We start from the raw sequence: 20927 nt of genomic DNA, 5'->3' as shown, positions 1-20927 counted from the left end.
AATGGGCAAATATTGCAAATTCTAAATGTGCCACGCTGATGGTCTCTTATCCAAAAAGACTGAACGCAGTCATAAATTCAAAGAGTACATCAGCAAAGTTACTTTAACCCCTTACCGGCATCGGACGTACTATACCGTCCGATGCCGGCTCCCCTGCTTTGATGCAGGGCTCCGCGGTGAGCCCGCACCAAAGCCGGGACATGTCAGCTGTTTTGAACAGCTGACATGTGCCCGTAATAGGCGCGGGCAGAATCGCGATCTGCCCGCACCTATTAACTAGTTAAATGCCGCTGTCAAACGCAGACAGCGGCATTTAACTACCGCTTCCGGCCGGGCGGCCGGAAATGACGTCATCGCCGACCCCTGTCACATGTCCGGGGGTCGGCGATGCGTCTCCATTGTAGCCATAGAGGTCCTTGAGACCTCTATGGTTACTGATTGCCCGTCGCTGTGAGCGCCACCCTGTGGTCGGCGCTCACAGCACACGTGCAATTCTGCTACATAGCAGCGATCAGCAGATCGCTGCTATGTAGCAGAGCCGATCGGCTTGTGCCTGCTTCTAGCCTCTCATGGAGGCTATTGAAGCATGGCAAAAGTTAAAAAAAAAAGTTTAAAAAAATGTGAAAAAAATAAAAAAAACATAAAAGTTTAAATCACCCCCCTTTCGCCCCAATCAAAATAAATCAATAAAAAAAATATCAAATCTACGCATATTTGGTATCGCCGCGCTCAGAATTGCCCGATCTATCAAATAAAAAAAAGTATTAACCTGATCGCTAAACAGCGTAGCGGGAAAAAAACTCGAAACGCCAGAATTACGTTTTTTTGGTCGCCGTGACATTGCATTAAAATGCAATAACGGGCGATCAAAAGAACGTATCTGCACCGAAATGCTATCATTAAAAACGTCATCTCGGCACGCAAAAAATAAGCCCTCAACCGACCCCAGATCACGAAAAATGGAGACGCTACGAGTATCGGAAAATGGCGCAATTTTTTTTTTTTTTTTTTTTAGCAAAGTTTGGAATTTTTTTTCACCACTTAGATAAAAAATAACCTAGTCATGTTTGGTGTCTATGAACTCGTAATGACCTGGAGAATCATAATGGCAGGTCATTTTTAGCATTTAGTGAACCTAGCAAAAAAGCCAAACAAAAAACCAATGTGGGATTGCACTTTTTTTGCAATTTCACCGCACTTGGAATTTTTTTCCCGTTTTCTAGTACACGACATGTTAAAACCAATGATGTCGTTCAAAAGTACAACTCGTCCCGCAAAAAATAAGCCCTCACATGGCCAAATTGACGGAAAAATAAAAAAGTTATGGCTCTGGGAAGGAGGGGAGCGAAAAACGAACACGGAAAAACGAAAAATTCCCTGGTCATGAAGGGGTTAAAGGTGTGCATATTTATGCAACCTAATTACAATATAGTGCTTTATTTTTCTCTTGCCACACGAAAATATTTCATATCATTTTTCAATTGAATTTTAAGGATTACAACTGACATTAAAGATGGAGAAAGATCTGAAATGATTCTTTTTGGAAGTGGTTTTTATTTATTTTTTTTAAATGACAAATTTGGAATTTGTGTAGATTTTTTATATGCACTGTATCTCTGTTATTTTGTGAGGTCGCAATGGACACAGGGTAGAAAAATCACCACCAGGAATTTTGCAGTTATCCTGCTCCTGACCCAAGAACGTGATGTGCCTAAGGCCGGGGTCACACTTGCGTGTGCAATGCGAGAACCTCACGTGTGTGTCTCATTTAATACCCGGCACTGCATAGGAATACATGCAGCCACACACTCTGGTCCTGAGTGCTACCGGGTATTGATGCAAGACACTCGCGCAATTTTCTCGCATTGCACACGCAAGTGTGACACAAGGCAATTCAGCGCCAAACATACGAAAACCATGATTGTTACTGAAGATGTCTTTATGAAGATGTTACATTTATAATCTGCAGAGAAATAATTAACCGTCCTTCTAATTCTGGAAATGTTGTATTTGAGACCCCCATTTATCTCCCATAACAATCTGCCATAAAAATGAAAAGAAAAAAAAAATTCACCTAGTTCCGTCTACCTTAAAAGAATGGGGGATTTCTGTCCATTTGAATGGAGCAGCAGTTCTCACACTCAACCACCACTACATTAATTTGCTATTGAATGTAGCGATTTGTGTAGATTTTGGCAGTCAAAACCCCCCGATCTAGAAATTCTTTTTTCCACTGTAATACTCCCTTAGGCTACGTTCACATTTGCGTTGTGCACCGCTGCGTCGGCGACGCAACGCACAACGCAAATAAAAATGCACCAAAACGCACGCTAAAACGCTGCGTTTTGCGACGCATGCGTCCTTTTTTGCCGAAATTTGGACGCAAAAAAAATGCAACTTGTTGCGTTTTCTGCACCCAACGCTTGCGGCAAAAAAAACGCATGCGTCACACAACGCAGCACAACGCATGTCCATGCGCCCCCATGTTAAATATAGGGGCGCATGACGCTTGCGTCGCCGCTGCGGCGCCCGACGCAAACACGCAAAACGCTAATGTGAACGTACACTTACAGACCCCTATCAGCCAGCCTCCACCCCACCAATTACTGCCCTCATCACGCATATTGCTTATGTAGGCTTTCTGTCTTAAGAGTAATTGTCGGTTCAAGTGACTTTGCAAAATAAGCCGCCATATATGTATATGTGAGATGTAATGATATCCTAGCTGTCATATGACTTTTATCTTACATTTCTCTCCAGGTTTCCCCTCTAAGGCCTATTTCTCTTATTTTCAGTTGTCTCTGAGTTAATGGATTGTCTGAGTCAATTGTAGATTGTCTCGCATACAGCAAGCGCAGACAAAGGGATTACTGTTTTGTTGTGTACTGCAGTACTGAACAGTGTAGCTGTGAATCCAGCATTTGGTTGGTATAACATTAGTATACATAAAGCAGCAGCATAGTCTAGCTTTCAGAATTCATATACCATAGTGTGGGCCTTTTTTTTTTTTTTTAATTTAATCATGGGCATTTTGTTAGTATATTAAATTCAGTGGGCTCACTGTGATTTATTTATTCAGGGCACATTTTTATTTAATTGGGAAATCGAGAATTCTTGTGCTCAGTTATCAAACTCTGTCCTGGATAGAAATGAAAGGGGTAGAATGATTCCAAGCAGAAAGGATATCACAAAATGCAAATGATCATTATTTTTTTGCATTTGAGTTTATCGGTGTCAGTCACTTGTTTGCTCTGTAGAATGATGACGGGTGGCACAATTATTGCTTCTGAAACAACTGTTTGTTTTTTAACATTGTTAGATTACAGTCAAACATGTATTTGCATTGCACTTTTTTCTCCCTCAATATTGGAAAATCACAGTAAGTACCATATATACTCGAGTATAAGCCGAGATTTTCAGCCCATTTTTTTAGGCTGAAAGTGCCCCTCTCGGCTTATACTTGAGTCATTGTCCCAGGGGGTCGGTGGGGGAGGGGGAGCGGCAGCTTTGACATACTCACCTGCTCCTGGCACGGTCCCTTCATCTCCGATGCTGAAGCTGACAGCTTCTTCCAGCATTGAGCAGTCACATGGTACCGCTCATTACAGTAATGAATATGGCCCCGACACCACTCCCATAGGGGTGGAGCCGCATATTCATTACTGTAATGAGTGGTACCGGTGACTGCTCAATGCTGGAAGAAGCTGTCAGTGTCCGGGGAAGACCATTAGGTAAGCTGACAGGGACCACACCAGGAGCAGGTGAGTATAATGGGGAGGGTGAGCAGTATTGCACAATATTCACCTGTCCTCGTTCCACCGCCGGGCTCCGTCTTCCACGTCCTCTGCTGTGATGCTCAGGTCAGAGGGCACGATGACGTTATTAGTGCGCGCCCTCTGCCTGAACGTCAGTGCAGAGGACGCTGAAGACGGAACGGCGCCCGGCGGTGGAGCGAGGACAGGTGAGTATTGCAAGTGCCGGGGGCCTGAGCGACGAGAGGGGAGTATGTCTTTTTTTTTTTTTTTTTTTTTTTATCGCAGCAACAGCATATGAGGCATAATAGTCTATGGAGCATCTTATGGTTTTTCTTTTATTGGTATCTATTTTTATTTTTGAAATTTACCGGTAGCTGCTGCATTTTCCACCCTAGGCTTATACTCGAGTCATTCATTTTTCCTAGTTTTTTCTTTGGCAAAATTAGGGACCTCTGCTTATACTCAGGTCGTCTTATACTCGAGTATATACAGTATTTGCTTTTTTAATATAATTTTGGATCTGTGTTGCAAAATATTCATCACGAATCCATCATACGAACGGATTGTGTGATCGTACACTTAGCTTTACTGAGAGGGTTAGTTTCACAAGACACTCATATAGCATCCTCGCCTACTATATCCTCCCCCATCCCGTGTAGATTGTGAGCCCTCACGGGCAGGGTCCTCTCTCCTCCTGTACCAGTTATGACTTGTATTATTTAAGATTATTGTACTTGTTTTTATTATGTATACCCCTCCTCACATGTAAAGCGCCATGGAATAAATGGCGCTATAAAAATAAATAATAATAATAATAGCAGTGGGTTAACCTGATTTTGCACTTGATCTCTATATTCAGCTTGTTCTGGTGCTGTATTTGTGTAATGAGCTTGGGTTGTATGGTGTATATCTGTGAGGCTATATCCACACTTGAGTTTGAACGTTCCATTTGCTCTATTTTTAGGAACATGAAAATGAAATTAATGTCAATAACTGATGTGCTGCACAATTGATGAAAGTAGAAACTTTGGGATCCTGCTGATTAAATGGCGCCTGTCTAGATTCTGATGTGTATCAATTTTTACAATGAAATGGGGAACCCAAATGTATCCCATGGAAAAAAACTCTGAGATCTTTGCTTCTGTTTGCACCAGTTGTGCAACATATCCATTATATATTGTATTTCTGTTTATTTTTCTAAACATCCAATGAAATGTCCAAATGGAAGTATGAAGTTATACTTCTGAGTATTGAGTGCTGCATTTAGTAGCTTTGTTTGCGTGTTGTATTTATTTTATAAGCTTAGTTTTGATGCTCTGTCTACAGTAAGCGCTATTATGGTGCTGGTTTTAGTACTGTATTTGTTTTTGAACCTGGTTCTGTTGCTGTATTCATAGCCGATATGTAAAGTCTACACACTTCTATTAAAATTGCAGGTTTTTGTCATGTAAAAAAAATACCAAGAACTTTGTTCCCCTTCAAAGGGAACCTTTCACCGAGTTTGGCAGATATGAGTTATGGCCACCACCTTTCAGGGCTGATAAACATCATTCTATAATGTCCTCCTTCTTGGTTCATGTGGATGACGCGTCCCTGCATCATCCACAGAAGTCTCCTCAGCATCGTGCTCATGCGCAGGCATACTTCTTTGACCTGTTGAGGGCAGAGCAAAGTACAGCAGTGAGCAGGCGCCGGGGCACTCTGAAATTTCCTGGCGCCTGCACATTGCAGTACTTTTCCCTCAACAGGGCAGAGAAGTACGCCTGCGTAGAAGAAGATGGGAAGCGCCAGAACAAGAAGAGCGACACCCCTCGGACTGGACCGTGCCGCCGGTGAGTTTAGTAAAAGCTCTTTATCTTCTCTTACAGGTCAGGTTGGGGGCTGATATACAGCATTATAGAATGCTGTATATCAGGGGTGTCAAACTGCATTCCTCGAGGGCTGCAAACAGGTCATGTTTTCAGGATTTCCTTGCATTGCACAGGTGATAATTTAATCACCTGCAGAGAATGATTCCAGCACCTTGTGCAATGCTAAGGAAATCTTGAAAACACGCATGGTTTGAGGCCCTCGAGGAATGTAGTTTGACACCCCTGCTGTATATCATCCCCGAAAGGTGGTGGTCGTAAGTTATATCGACCAAACATGGTGACAGGTTCGCTTTTAAAGGGGTTTTCCTGGACGTCTTCATTTATGGCCTATCCCCAGGATAAGTCCTCAATATCTGATTAGTGGTTTAACACCTGAAACCCCTGCCGATAAGCTATTTCCAGCGCCGGGCAAAGGGCTTGATGATGGAGCTGCACTGAGCAGCAGCTCCATCAACTGTATATTGTTCAAGGCCGGGTACTGTTCATCTGCTCCTATTCAAATCTATAGGGGACATATATGCAGTACCCGGCCAAGGCAACTATGTTTTTGCTCGAGCTGTGCAGCTTCGCAACTGAGCATGTCTGGTCATCTGGACCATTCCTGGGTTGCCTGGCACTCTGTAAACAAGACTGTTCTAAAACGTAGTCTTCACATATGTTTGGGCCCACTGCAACCATCTCTGCTTATGATCACTATTTAGGGGTAGCTGAATGGGAAGTTTATGCACTCCTGCAAGCCTCTACAGCAGTGTTCCCCAACTCCGGTCCTCAAGAGCCACCAACAGGTCATGTTTTCAAGATTTCCTTAGTATGGCCCAGGTGTTGATTGCATCACCTTCACAGGCAGGAATTCCATCACCTGTGAAATTCTAAGGAAATCCGGAAAACATGACCTGTTGGTGGCTCTTGAGGACTGGAGTTGGGGAACACTGCTCTAGAGGATCCTACACCTTGAGGTTTACGAGAATCCACAGGCACCAGCAACTTCAAATACCTTTTTGCTCCATCTCCTCTTCAACTCCTGACCCAGTTGCTTCTCTCCTCTCCCTGCCAACGACTTTTGCCGTGACTGATAAGTCATACAGGAAAATTTACCTTTTGTTTCTTCATAGAGCTTAGAAGGATTCAGCTACTCGGTATTTAATCACATGATGTCATAGACCTAATGGAAAAGAGAATAATTAGCTGGGTAGAAAGGAAAAATGAGCAATTGTAAGCAGTAAGCAGAAAAGTCAGTATAAAATGGACCAGCTCTGTCTCATAAAATATATAATAAATTGGGTTCAGTAGTTCAGTGCGGGATGTGCTGTAAATGTTTTCATAATGATTTGGGAAAGTCATGAAATGTCCTATAAAGGTCTTTTCTGTTCCTGATCTAAGGATCTCGGCTTTTAGCTGAGATGAATCTGTGCTTCACTTTATGTACATGCTCAGTAGTGATCAGTGCTGTTGAGTCAGTCAGGGCAATTGAGGAGTCAGTGGTTTGGCTTACCGACTCCACAGACCTGTAAGTACACAATGCGATAGAATATGATGACTGTAGTATATTAAAAGGATAAAACCTCGATGAGAGAAGTGCTTCTATAAGTAACTTCTTGATGACCACCTTCACAGTGTTCCATGGTATCCCTAATGGCTTGGAATATTTTTAGACCTTTCTTCTGACAGATGACTTTCAACAATCAGATCCCTTTGCTGTTGTAATCTTTTTACTGAGCATGTCTTTTGCTGTAAAATACAACTAAGAAAAGGTCAGGAAAATCCTACTAGAACAACTGAACTTCAGACTCATAGCTGTGTATGGACTACTATTTAACATGATTGGGTCATTCTGAACACAACCTCATCTCCCATTGTAAGAGGAGGGTGTTCACACTTAAGCAACCATATTATTTTAGTTTTATTTTCTCTTTCAAAATGATCTGTTTGTTTCTCAATGGATTTGTACAGATCATAATTGACAGTTAAGGTGGAAAAAGCTCTGAAAAGATTGTGTGTGTGTGTGTGTATATATATATATATATATATATATATATATATATATATATATATATATATATATATATATATATATATATATATATATATATATACTATTCATGACAACCTGGCATTTTAACAAGTGTATAGACTTTTTATATCCACTATGAGCCTGGTTCTGTATTTATTGTATGAGCTTGGTCTGGTTGCTGTAGTTAGTGTTGCAGACCAAATTTTATGCTTGGAGTGGGCATACAAGTTTGAATAATTTATAGGAAATTGCTGTTACATACTAAAATATTTATTTAGAATGCAGACCCTTAGGCTATATTCACACTTAGCGGTTTTTACCGCGGAACCGCCGCGATTTTGATGCTGCGGGTCCGCAGCAGTTTCCATAGCGTTTACAGTAACATGTAAACCCTATGGAAACCGCAAACCGCTGTGCACATGCTGCGGGAAAAACCGCGCGGGAACGCAGCGGTTTACAACCCGCAGCATGTCACTTCTTTGTGCAGAATCGCTGCGATTCTGCACCCATAGGAATACATTGAACCGCTTACTTCCCGCATGGGGCTGTGCCCACGTTGCGGGAAGTAAGCGGATAATGTGCGGGTGGTACCCGGGGTGGAGGAGAGGAGACTCTCCTCCAGGCCCTGGGAACCATATTTGGGGTTAAAAAATAAAAAATCTGGTTATACTCACCCTCTGATGTCCGGAGCTCCTGGGCGCTGCACGCGGCCGTCCGGTCAGAGTTGCTGTGCGACCAGGACCTGCGGTGACGTCGCGGTCACATGACCGTGACGTCACGAAGGGTCCTTCTCCCACAGCATCTTTGGAACCGGACCGCCGGGTGCAGCGCCCAGGAGATCCGGACATCAGAGGGTGAGTATAACCAATTTTTATTATTTTTAACATTACTATTGATGCTGCATATTGCTGCATATGCAGCATCAATAGTATAGGCGGAAACCCGCAGCGGAAAACGCGGAACAAACCGCGATAAATCTGCAGGGAGAACCGCAGTTGTTTTGCCCTGCAGATTTATCAAATCCGCTGCAGGAGAACCCGCAGGGACCCGACGCAAGGTGTGAACATAGCCTTAAAGTGAGGCTATGTACAAGAGAGGGCTTGTTCAACTTTCCCAAATGTGTGCAATTTGCTATGGTCTTCCAGGCTGTGCAAGGATTTTCGAAACAAAATGAAATCAATGGGATGTTTAATGTCGCTTATGGAGAACACCACCATGTTCCAGCCTGTTGATAACACCCATCATATTGTGGGCAAGGTCTATTTCAAATGTCAGATACTACCATACTGAGATTATCACGAGCAAAATTGGGATTTCTTCTATACACTATGATGGCTTCTCTTGCGCCTCTCCTTTTTCACTCTGGCACCTATAGTTTCAAGGTTTGAGATTGCTTTTTCTTTCTGGTCAGACTTCTAATATTAAAATGTATTGGGTCTGACTCCAGTAATACAGACTCTGAAAGTGACAGTGAATGCTGCCCTTAGTGATATATAGCAAGCTAATGCTGGTGCCCAGGGTAATGCTGGTTCTGCCATTGCCCATGTCATGTTAGTATGATGATGGGTGATAATGGGGTTATAAGAAATAAGAGTGTGCAAGGAAGTGACATGAGGTGATAGCGAATGACTAAAGATGGCACGGAAAGAACGCAGGTGATGTGAAGTAACTGAGCGTGACAGGGTGTGATGAAGCATGGTGAGAAATAGGAGGACAAAAGGGTTGACAGGTTAAATAGGGTATAACAAAAAATATTAGTGACATAGCGTGAAGGCAAAGAAGACTATTGGTGCAGAACCAGTGCTACAGGACTATCTATATCTATCTATCTATCTTTCTATCTATCCAGTTGTGGCCAAAAGTATTGACATCCCTGCAATTCTGTCAGATAATACTCCGTTTCTTCCTGAAAATGATTGCAAACACAAATTATTTGGTATTATTATCTTCATTTAATTTGTCTTAAATGAAAAAACACAAAAGAGAATGAAGAAAAAAGCAAAACATTGATCATTTCACACAAAACTCTAAAAATGGGCCAGACAAAAGTATTGGCACCCTCAGCCTAATACTTGGTTGGAGAAAAGGCAGGGAGCCAGCACACCGAGGAAATGCAGGAAGCACGGATCTCCGTCCTGACGTGACGTGAAGAATATCCACAAAAACAAAAAGATGATCCAGCTTCCAAATAAAATTCTGAACATTCAACTAATACTTGGTTGCATTGTATAGGTTGTTATAAATGTAATGTAACTAATTGCACTACGTGCAGACATCTTACCACCGTCAAGTTTTTTGGTACCGGAGGAAATAAAAATCAATACAAAATTCAAACATTTATAAACTGTAATACACGATTTGTAGTCTACAAAATTGATTGTACGATTTGTGACAAATCATATATCGGGTGTACTACTCGGAAATTAAAAAACCGCATATCGGAACACTTGTATGACATCAAATGCACTACAAATAATAGTCGCACCATTTCCTCGGTGGCGAGGCATTTTATTGATTTTCATTCCCACAATACAGCTTCTTTAAAAGTAATAGGTATTGAGAAAATTAAAAAACCTCCGCGCGGTGGGGATATTCACAAAGCGTTACTTACCAGAGAAGCATTCTGGATCTTTAATCTAGGTACAAGGTTTCCAGGTGGTTTGAACAAACGAAATGAACTAATGTTTCATTACTAGCAATGTCCCTCCCTCTGTATTTCTTCATTTTCTTTATGTCTTTATTTTTTATTTATTATGCATTGTTTATTGTTTATTATCTATTGTATATATCCTTCTGCACATTATTGTTTTGAATTTATTGGGTACATTTTGGAATTTTTTTTTTTATTTTTTTTTAGACCTATGTATCACATGACATTTTTCTAGCATTTGATTGGTGCTATATTGTATATATACCGGATATGTCATTTAGCAGATCAGCTGTGATAAAGACCGCTTGGTCGAAACGCGTCGCTCGCCTTATTATGTGTATGATGCCGTCCCAGGAGTCGTCTCCTTATTTTAATATGTTGGATTAATACTTGGTTGCACAACCTTTAGCCAAAATAAGTGCGACCAACCGCTTCCGGTAACCATCAATGAGTTTCTTACAAAGCTCTGCTGGAATTTTAGACCATTCTTCTTTGGCAAACTGCTCCAGGTCCCTGATATTTGAAGGGTGCCTTCTCCAAACTGCCATTTTTAGATCTCTCCACAGGTGTTCTATGGGATTCAGGTCTGGACTCATTGCTGGCCACCTTAGAAGTCTCCAGTGCTTTCTCTCAAACCATTTTCTAGTGCTTTTTGAAGTGTGTTTTGGGTCATTGTCCTGCTGGACGACCCATGACCTCTGAGGGAGACCCAGCTTTCTCACACTGGGCCCTACATTATGCTGCAAAATTTGTTGGTAGTCTTCAGACTTGATAATGCCATGCACACGGTCAAGCAGTCCAGTGCCAGAGGCAGCAAAGCAATCCCAAAACATCAGGGAACATCCGCCATGTTTGACTGTAGGGACCGTGTTCTTTTCTTTGAATGCCTCTTTTTTTTTTTTCTCCTGTAAACTCTATGTTGATGCCTTTGCCCAAAAAGCTCTACTTTTGTCTCATCTGACCAGAGAACATTCTTCCAAAACGTTTTAAGCTTTTTCAGGTAAGTTTTGGCAAACTCCAGCCTGGCTTTTTTATGTCTCGGGGTAAGAAGTGGGGTCTTCCTGGGTCTCCTACCATACAGTCCATTTTCATTCAGACACCGACAGATAGTACAGGTTGACACTGTTGTACCCTCGGACTGCAGGGCAGCTTGAACTTGTTTGGATGTTAGTCAAGGTTCTTTATCCAACATCCGCACAATCTTGCGTTGAAATCTCTTGTCAATTTTTCTTTTCTGTCCAAATCTAGGGAGGTTAGCCACAGTGCCATGGGCTTTAAACTTCTTGATGACACTGTTCACTGTAGACACAGAAACATTCAGGTCTTTGGAGATGGACTTGTAGCCTTGAGATTGCTCATGCGTCCTCACAATTTGGTTTCTCAAGTTCTCTGACAGTTCTTTGGTCTTCTTTCTTTTCTCCATGCTCAATGTGGTACACACAAGGACACAGGACAGGGGTTGAGTCAACTTTAATCCATGTCAACTGGCTGCAAGTGTGATTTAGTTATTGCCAACACCTGTTAGGTGCCACAGGTAAGTTACAGGTGCTGTTAATTACACAAATTAGAAGCATCACATGATTTTTCGAACAGTGCCAATACTTTTGTCCACCCCCTTTTTTTATGTTTGGTGTGGAATTATATCCAATTTGGCTTTAGGACAATTCTTTTTGTGTTTTGTCATTTAAGACAAATTAAATGAAGATAACAAAGAATTTGTGATTGCAATCATTTACAGGAAGAAACTGAGTATTATCTGACAGAATTGCAGGGGTGTCAATACTTTTGGCCACATCTGTATAGGTGTGGCTCCTTCTACAGGACAGCATTGCTAAACATTTGAGGGTATGTGCACACGATGTGGAAAACGCTGCGGATCCGCAGCGTTTCCACAGCTGCGGGTCCGCAGCAGTTTCCAATGAGTTTAAATCACAACGTAAACCTATGGGAAACAAAAAAACGTTGTGCACATGCTGTGGAAAAAAACGCGCGGAATCGCAGCGGTTTACATTCCGCAGCATGTCACTTCTTTCTGCGGATTCCGCAGCGGTTTACCGGTGCTCCTATAGAAAACCGCAGGTGTAAAACCGCAGTGAAATCTGCAGAAAAACCGCGGTAAATCCGTGAAAAATCTGCAGCAAAAACACAGCGTTTTTGCCCTGCAGATTTATCAAATCCACTGCGGAAAAATCCGCAGTGGACCATTATACGTGTGCACATAGCCTTAAAGTTGGCAGTAATTCATTGTATGAAGCAGAGGAATCGGATGGAGAATCCAAATAGGAAAGGAGAGAGGTGTGCATCACTGCACACTGTGAGTCTTACATTAGTTCTATATGAATTTACATTTTTCACCTAAAAAACATTTAGCTTCTAATTTTTTTTCTGTTCAGATGTCTCCAAGTTAGTTGTTTTAGTCTGGAGCATTGTGTATGCCACTCTGCAATTAAAGCGATCATATTGACCCTGTAATCCTTTTGATGTTAAAGGGAGCTGATCATTTCTTTCATAAAAAAACGTGCTCCAATTGACAACTTAATGGATGTCCGTCCTCCACATTGCAAGGGGGCTGGGCTGGTACAGTTCACTGACCATACTCCTTTTGTTAACTGGAAGTGTTTATTATAAACGTTTTATTTAAAGAGGACATATCACTTCCTAGGTCACGCCATGAAGTAAAAGGAGCCCAAGATATAAATGATATCTCAAATTTATGATTATGTTAAGTTTTCTTATCTAGTTTGATTTTTACAGTTTTGGACCTTTAAGAAAAGGAGACTGGAGTTGGCAGAAGTTGACTCTTTGTTGTCTCAACATTTAGACAGTTTTGAGAGACTTCCTGCTTCTGAGTTGGGAGACTCTGACACTTTACAAGCAGCTATGTCCTTATAGTAGATTAACTCTTCTCTCTGAAAGCAGCTCTTAATACATCCAATTACATGGCTGATTAATTTAAAATAAAAAAAATAGAATACTGTTATTTAAATACAGACACCTGGCAAAAGGTGTGATTTTGTTTTTCATTCATTTGCTGCTTATTTGGATATAATTATGAAGTCACAAAGTTTATAGTTCAATTTTGGGTACCGTAATTATTTTGAAAAATAAGTGAGTTGCTTCCCTCATTATATTCTTTGGACTTGCAACTTTACAAAAAGGCTGAATAAACAGACAAAGAGCTAGTAAAATGAAAAGGGATTTCAACTAGGACCCAAAGCTTCCACATAATCACCAAAAATACTTCTAGATACAGTGGGTAAGGAAAGTATTCAGACCCCCTTTAAATTTTCAGTCTTTGTTTCATTGCAGCCATTTGGTAAATTAAAAACAATCATTTTTTGTCTCATTAATGTACATTCTGCACCCCATCTTGATGGAAAAAAACAAATGTAGAAATGTTTGCAAATTAAAAAAAGAAAAACTGAAATATCACATGGTCATAAGTATTAAGGCCCTTTGCTCAGACACTCATATTTAGGCCACATGCTGTCCATTTCTTTGTGATCCTCCTTCAGATGGTTATACTCCTTCATTGGAGTCCAGCTGTGTTTAATTAAACTGATAGGACTTGATTTGGAAAGGCCCACACCTGTCTATATATACCTCACAGTGCATGTCAGACCAAATATGAATCATGAGGTCAAATGAACTGGCTAAGGAGCTCAGAGACAGAATTGTGGCAAGACACAGATCTGGCCAAGGTTACAACAGAATTTCTGCAGTACTCACGGTTCCTAAGAGAATAGTGGCCTCCATAATCCTTAAATGGAAGAGGTTTGGGACTATTAGAAGTCGTCCTAGACCTGGCCATCCAGCCAAACTGAATAATCGTGGGAGAAGAGCCTTGGTGAGAGGTAAAGAAGAACCCCAAGATCACTGTGGCTGAGCTCCAGAGATGCAGTGGGGAGATGGGAGAAAGTTGCACTTAGTCAACTATCACTGCAGCCCTCCACCAGTCGGGTCTTTTATGGCAGAGTGGCCATACGGAAGCCTCTCCTCAGTGCAAGACATATGAAAGCCCGAATAGAGTTTGCTAAAAAAGACATGAAGGACTCCCAGACTATTAGAAATAAGATTCTCTGGTCTGATGAGACCAAGATAGACCTTTTTGGAGATAATTCTAAGCGGTATGTGTGGAATACACCAGGCACTGCTCATCAACTGCCCAATACAATCCCAACAGTGAAACATGATGGTGGCAGCATCATGTTATCAGGTGTTTTCCAGCTGCAGGGACAGGACAACTCGTTGTCATTGAAGGAAACATGAATGCGGCCAAGTACAGAGATATCCTGGATGAAAACCTCTCCCAGAGTCCTCTGGACCTCAGACTTGGCCAAAGGTTCACCTTCCAACAAGACAGTGACCCTAAACACACAGCTAAAATAGCAAAGGAATGGCTTCAGAACAACTCAGTGACCACTCTTGACTGGCCCAGCCAGGGCCCTGACCTAAACCCTATTGACCATCTCTGGAGAGACCTGAAAACGGCTGCCCACCACCGTTCACCATCCAACCTGACAGAACTGGAGAGGATCTGTAAGGAACAATGGCAGAGGATCCACAAATCCAGGTGTGAAAAACTTGTTGCATCATTCCCAAGAAGACTCATGGCTGTACCAGCTCAAAAGGATGCTTCTATTCAATACTGAGCAAAGGGGCTGAATACTTATGACCATGTGATATTTCAGTTTTTCTTTTTAATAAATTTGCAAAAAATTCTACATTTGTTTTTTTCAGTCAAGATGGGGTGCAGAGTGTACATTGAGAAAAAAATAAACTTTTTTTGAATTTACCAAATGGCTGCAATGAAAAGGGGTCTGAATACTTTCCGTACCCACTCTGTCTCTGTCTCTATAACCAATTTTAATCTTTAAAAAGTGTATTGAGGAGTAATTCACCACACTTTGATGACTCACCAGACGAAGTCTCTTTCCAGTTAGTGTTTACCATTTTTTTTATGGTAATAAGAGGAATTTGCTGATTGGATATCTGGTCCTAGTTTTCTACTGATTTAAACTTGTGAAATTTCGCATACTGAGGATTATGTTCTGGAAACAAGACTGAGTCTTACTGGCTGAGAGACTCTTATACTTAATATACCTTTGGCTAATGATTCCCATAGACCTTAGCTCTCGCTCGTGCACCTTTGTTAGATGACTATAATGCACCTGTGCGCTTGGCTTGGCCGAGCGAGCTTGTGTATCAGTGGGAGGAGGGCTGTAAGCTGCCAATAACACTGCCAGCAGTAGCTTATCTTCTGTGTGAGCAAAGAATTGGGCATGTTAAAATCCATCATGCCTGATTCTTCTTTCCTCTAACATATGTTTTTAACTAGTGATGAGATTTCTCGAGCACGCTCGGGGGTCCTCCGAGTATTTTTTTAGTGCTTGGAGATTTAGTTTTTCTTGCCACAGCTGAATGATTTACATCTGTTAGCCAGCTTGATTACATGTGGGGATTCCCTAGCAACCAGACAACCCCCACATGTACTTATGCTGGCTAACAGATGTAAATCATTCAGCTGCGGCAAGAAAAACGAAATCTCCGAGCACTAAAAAATACTTGGAGGACCCCCGAGCGTGATCGGGAAATCTGGAGTAACGAGTATATTCGCTCATCACTAATTCTAACTTATCAGTGAGGTTACAACTGCTGGGACCAGCACCGATTGTCAGAACAGGGCATTTTTATCCCCATTAGTATGGAGCAGCCGTGCGCATGCTCGACACTCCTTATGGCAAGTCCATCCCTTAGGGGCCTTCCCATTCCTTATTGGCTCTTTTTATGGCATAAAAAGAATAATTGGAATGGCGGTCATTCAGGCGTACTGCTTCTCCATTCTAATGGGGATTAAAATGCCTGATCGGGGATAAAAATTCCAATTTCTGCCGATTGCTGCAGGTCTTAGCGGTCAGACCCCTACCAATCAATCCAGCAATGGCACAAAACCTGACTTGTAGATATTTGTGCCAACCAGTTTTAAGGTGACCATACTCTGTAAACCAATGTAATCTGAACCTACTGATTTTGGTGGAAGCACTAACTGTCTAATGTCTGACTGTGTTGTGACTCCCTCCCACTGGCAGACGTGGAATAGAATAATTGATTAAGCAGTTGGATTTCAGCGTTCCTGATCCACTAGTTCTACCGAGGCGATAAGTCACCGCTAGAAGTGTCAGTCAGCAGCTTTTTCTCTCGCTCCTAAGTTTTATTCTATCTTTACTTTTTGAAAAGGTCTAAAGTATGCAGGTAATCCCACATTCTCTGCTAAGGATCAGAGCTCATTCACTTTCTTAATGGTATTTGCTTGAAGTGGAGACTGGTATAGAGTAATATTCTTTTTATTCACAGATGTGTTCTCCTCCCTCTTCTGGCCTTGAATGCTCCTCCTCAAAGTCTTCTACTGGTGGTTGATTCAGTTGATGAAGGATGCAATGTTACAGAAGGAGAACTCCGACCATCTGGCTTATCTGGAACAATTGCTGATCTTCTAGCAACTCACCATGAGTTCTTTCCACCATGGCTGCTTCTTATTTGTTCGGCCCGCAAACAGAGCAGAACTGTCACTAAAATGTTTACAGGTACGTATTTAAGGAGATGTCCAAGACATTTCATTGTAATCCGTGTCCTGCTAAACCTGTGGATGAAAGTAGCCATGCTTTTCTTCTCCATTTCCAGGCTGCTAGGTTCCTTGTTTCCTCACAAAAAAAAAGTTGTCGAGGTGATGCCTTGTCACATACGTAATGTAATTAAGGGATGCAATTCGTTAATGGGTTAATACCTAGTCACTATCAGAAGAGGCAGGGTTCCTCTTGAGTAACTTTTATGTGTGTGGTAATGTTACTTTAAGATAAATTCCAGCAAACCGGTCACATGTTTTATCATGGCCTTTCATTTTTAATTCGTGTCAGCCTTTTCTTACTCTAATGGCCATTAAAATCACTTGCTTTACTGTCCCAGCCTGTAAGCAACAAGCTAATTTATGGGTTTTGCAGAGCTATGTTAACTATGTAGGTTTAACAAAGCAGTGGTGGGGGGGTGGGCAGAGTTCAGTGAAAGACCCTTTTGCTATTTATGAAACTGCCTGAGGCCATGCTTTGCTGGTTGCTCTCTTTGGTGGCCAAAGGTCACTTTGCCATTATGTGAGGGAATGAAAGTGCTGAAAGTAGCCATAAAGCTTACATGTGCATAGAAAACTAAAAGGGCAGATAGCAAAATCAATGGTGAGAAGGGGTTTCATAATAAGACATTCAAGACTATGGAATCCCATCAAAATGAATTTGTGGAGAGTCTCAGAAACTGGATGATTAGCTGATGTGAACACTGTAAACAAGTTGTCCACTGCTTGGACAACTTCTCTTACCCCTCACTTTGCCCCATCAAATAATAAAGCTTATACTCCCCTCCCGTGCTGGCGCTGTTCCCGCAGTGTCGACACACAGTCTCCCGGTGCTTCCATGTGGTGGTTGTGCCCAGTCAACGCTGGTGTTACGGTTCCCATCTCCTGTCGAATTGAGTATGAAGAGGAAGCCTGAGATCAGCTGCAGCCCGGACTTGCTCTTCATGTCCGATTTTCCCGAAGGTGGGGACAGTGACGCTGGTGCTGATTGGGTGCCGGCGTCACTTGTCACAACAGCAGCACCTGAGCCCCAAGATCATGAGTGTCGGCACCTCGAGAAAGGTGTTGGCACGGGAGGTGAGTATAGACTTTATTATTTTATGGGGGCCAAACATTTTGATCAAGAAGTGGATGTCCTAGTAGTGCCTTAACATGGCATATTTTTTTTACTGCAAATTTGGCATATGCACATAGATGTTGTAAGCCAGTAGAACTACACATGCACATTTTGTGGCAAATTCTGAGTGAAACAATGACCCAACACTGATGGATAATCTATCAGATTCTATTCCAGCGGTAATGACCCATCGTCCACAATGTGTAATGTGAATGCGTTAAGCTCATTTCATTGATCGTTCATCGTGCATGAAATTGTTTAAGCGAGCGGAAAAATTATTTTTATTATAGAAAATTGTGTAATGTAAATGGAGATTGATCGCTCATTAAAGATTTGACTTATGATATGGAGGAGTAGAGATTCAGGTCCTAAATAGGGTTGACTGTTCCAGGGCAACAGTTCAGTAGCAGTTGGCGCATTGGAGCGAGTACTTATTCGTAATTAGCAAAAAATGTTTAGTTCCGTTAATCCGATTACATTTTCTTAATACAGTATTATTGGAAATATTTATACCATATCTTAGGAGTTCATGTATTTGAAATAATTAGCTTCACATATGGGATTTGAGTGTTGAAGACGCCTACACTTAAGGTTATCTGTAGCTATTCAACCATTCCATTCACAATTCTAGTCCTGTGTAAACACTTGTCTCATATTTATTTGCTTGTTGTGAGTTACGATCTTCTATCTTTGGAACGATTATCTGCTTGTGTGAACGAACCCTTAAAATAATGATAATCCTGTTATAATGCGTGAAATTGGCCACATACTGCTTATTTTTTTTCAACATCACGGACACATTTTCTTGGCCAAGTATATCGATGACCTGGTTCATTGATCTTCATAATATCCTAGACTTTTCCAATGAGCGACTTGGAAGTAGTCATTTGGGGCCTTTGGGTGGAAAGTAAAAAAAACTTTGACAATTCCCATAAAAGATAGATACATCTGGTTGTAATTATTTAGGAACTGGTGTAAGTGCAACCCTTACAAGCTGTCATTTCACGTTACAGTTCACTGGATACTGCTGTTATAACATGGCCTACTTTACTGGCATATGATTACTGCTATTAGTGTATAAGGACAGCTGGTTTATTATGGACATCTCCCTGAACATCCTGTGTTCGTAGATTCAAGGGGATTTCTCAATAAGCTTTTGTGAATCCTATTGTTTTATGCATCAGCAGTACATAGGACTGACTACATAAATGAACCATCTTTATAGATATGGGCCCAATAAATCAAAGTATTTTAACCAGTAAGGCTGTGTAATATTTTCAAAAGCAGTAGTTAATTCCTTCACCTCTGGGCGATTTTCCGTTTTTGTTTTCTCCTCCCCTTCTTCCAAGAGCCATAACTTTTTAAAAAAAAAAATTTTTTCCTTCAATATAGATGTATGAGATTTTTTTTTTTTTTTGCGGGAAAAGTAGTACTTCTGAATGGCACCCACATGTTCTGGAAAATGAGAAAAAAAATGTGATGAAATTGCAAAAAAAAAAAAAAAGTGCAGTTCCATAATTTGTTTTTTGGATTTTTTTTTTTATTTACCATGTTCACTAAATGGAAAAACTGACTTGGTAATATGATTCTCCAGGTCAGTATGAGCGCGGCCATGCCAAACATGTATAGGTTCTTTTTTATTTAAGTGGTGAAAGAAAAAATTCTGAAATTTGTATGAAAAAAAGTTTTTGTGTTTATTGCCATTTTCTGAGACGCTTACCATTTCCATTTTTTGGGAGCTGGGGGGCTGGGTGAGGGCTTATTTTTTGCACCCTGAGCTGACGTTTTTATTTATACCATTTTGGGATAGATACAAAGTTTTGATCGCCTCTTATTGAAATGTTGCGGTGACCAAAAAAAAACAACTTACGGTAATTCTTACGTATTGATTTTTTTCCACGTTCTTTTTTTAAATGGGGCAAAAGGAAGGTGATTTGAACTTTTTATTTTTTTTTTTACTTTGTTTAATAATCCCCTTAGGAGACTTGTGCTCCCCTTGGGGGACACCTGTGCTGTTCATACAAGTGCTTCTGCATTATAATAATAATAATTATTTTTATTTATATAGCGCCAACATATTCCGCAGCGCTTTACAAATTATAGAGGGGACTTGTATTGCTATGTATAGCAAAAATCACGACCGATGGCATAAATATACCTCATCGGTCATGAAGAATATCAAGCAATTATGCCAAATGCCTGATATATCCTGTAAATACTTGAGAAATGCAAATCCTTCTAAGACCATCACCTGTGGGGAAAATGTGGGTTAGGTGATGCTCCAGTTCACGTCCACCCCATATTTAATAAAGTTCAATGGAGAGAGGTGTCTGCTTGGCAAGCTGAGGGTCCCAGGTCCTGCTATATATGAATGAAACCTAATTAGGAAAGTGGCATCAACTTCCACTCCTTCAAGTATTCTTTCTCCATCTTCATTAGTAGAAGCAAAAACGCCAGACTCAGGCATAACACTTTCCATAGCCCACACTGGAAAATATGAAAAAAACAACAATATATAGAAAAAAAGAAAAAAGGAGCAAAAAAGAAAATAGTCCAATGCAAATTTCCACAGCGCATAATATAAAGAAAAAAATAGGAACAGCATATATATTTTTTTTCCCTCTGTGATCTACTGTGAATCCCATGATGCACCAATTCAGCATCATATTTGTAACTAGAACCAGTACCTACCTGGTGTGCGAAGTGTGATTATCTTGCCTTCTATATTCTTATATATGTTATGCAATCAGGGAGGCTTAATGGTTATCACCTACATTACAATAGTGAAACAGGAGCCGTGTAATCATCATTATTGGTGATACAGCCATTGCAATTTCAACCTACAAAAACTTCTGGTGACTGCGATAACACCTTCAGAGGACATGAAGCCGTGTAAATTAC

At 41.1% G+C, this 20927-nt stretch overlaps 1 protein-coding gene across 3 annotated transcripts in view; it reads left to right on the top strand.

Annotated features, from left to right (window-relative positions):
* Window positions 1-20927, top strand: part of ANKRD50 (ankyrin repeat domain containing 50) — a 102283-nt gene that overhangs the window by 27046 nt on the left and 54310 nt on the right. For 2 of the 3 annotated variants that reach the window (XM_069743924.1, XM_069743923.1), the window contains exon 3: window positions 16642-16871. The exons of the other annotated variant lie outside the window; for it this stretch is intronic. In XM_069743924.1, the coding sequence (XP_069600025.1) occupies window positions 16642-16871 (230 nt within the window). The remainder of the gene's footprint in view (window positions 1-16641; window positions 16872-20927) is intronic. 3 annotated transcript variants of the gene reach the window in all.

The sequence above is a fragment of the Ranitomeya imitator genome, chromosome 1 (genome assembly GCF_032444005.1).
Source record: "Ranitomeya imitator isolate aRanImi1 chromosome 1, aRanImi1.pri, whole genome shotgun sequence".
In the NCBI taxonomy this organism is placed as follows: domain Eukaryota; kingdom Metazoa; phylum Chordata; class Amphibia; order Anura; family Dendrobatidae; genus Ranitomeya; species Ranitomeya imitator.
Note: the sequence above shows the minus strand (reverse complement) of the source record. Positions and strands in the feature narration are given on the sequence as shown.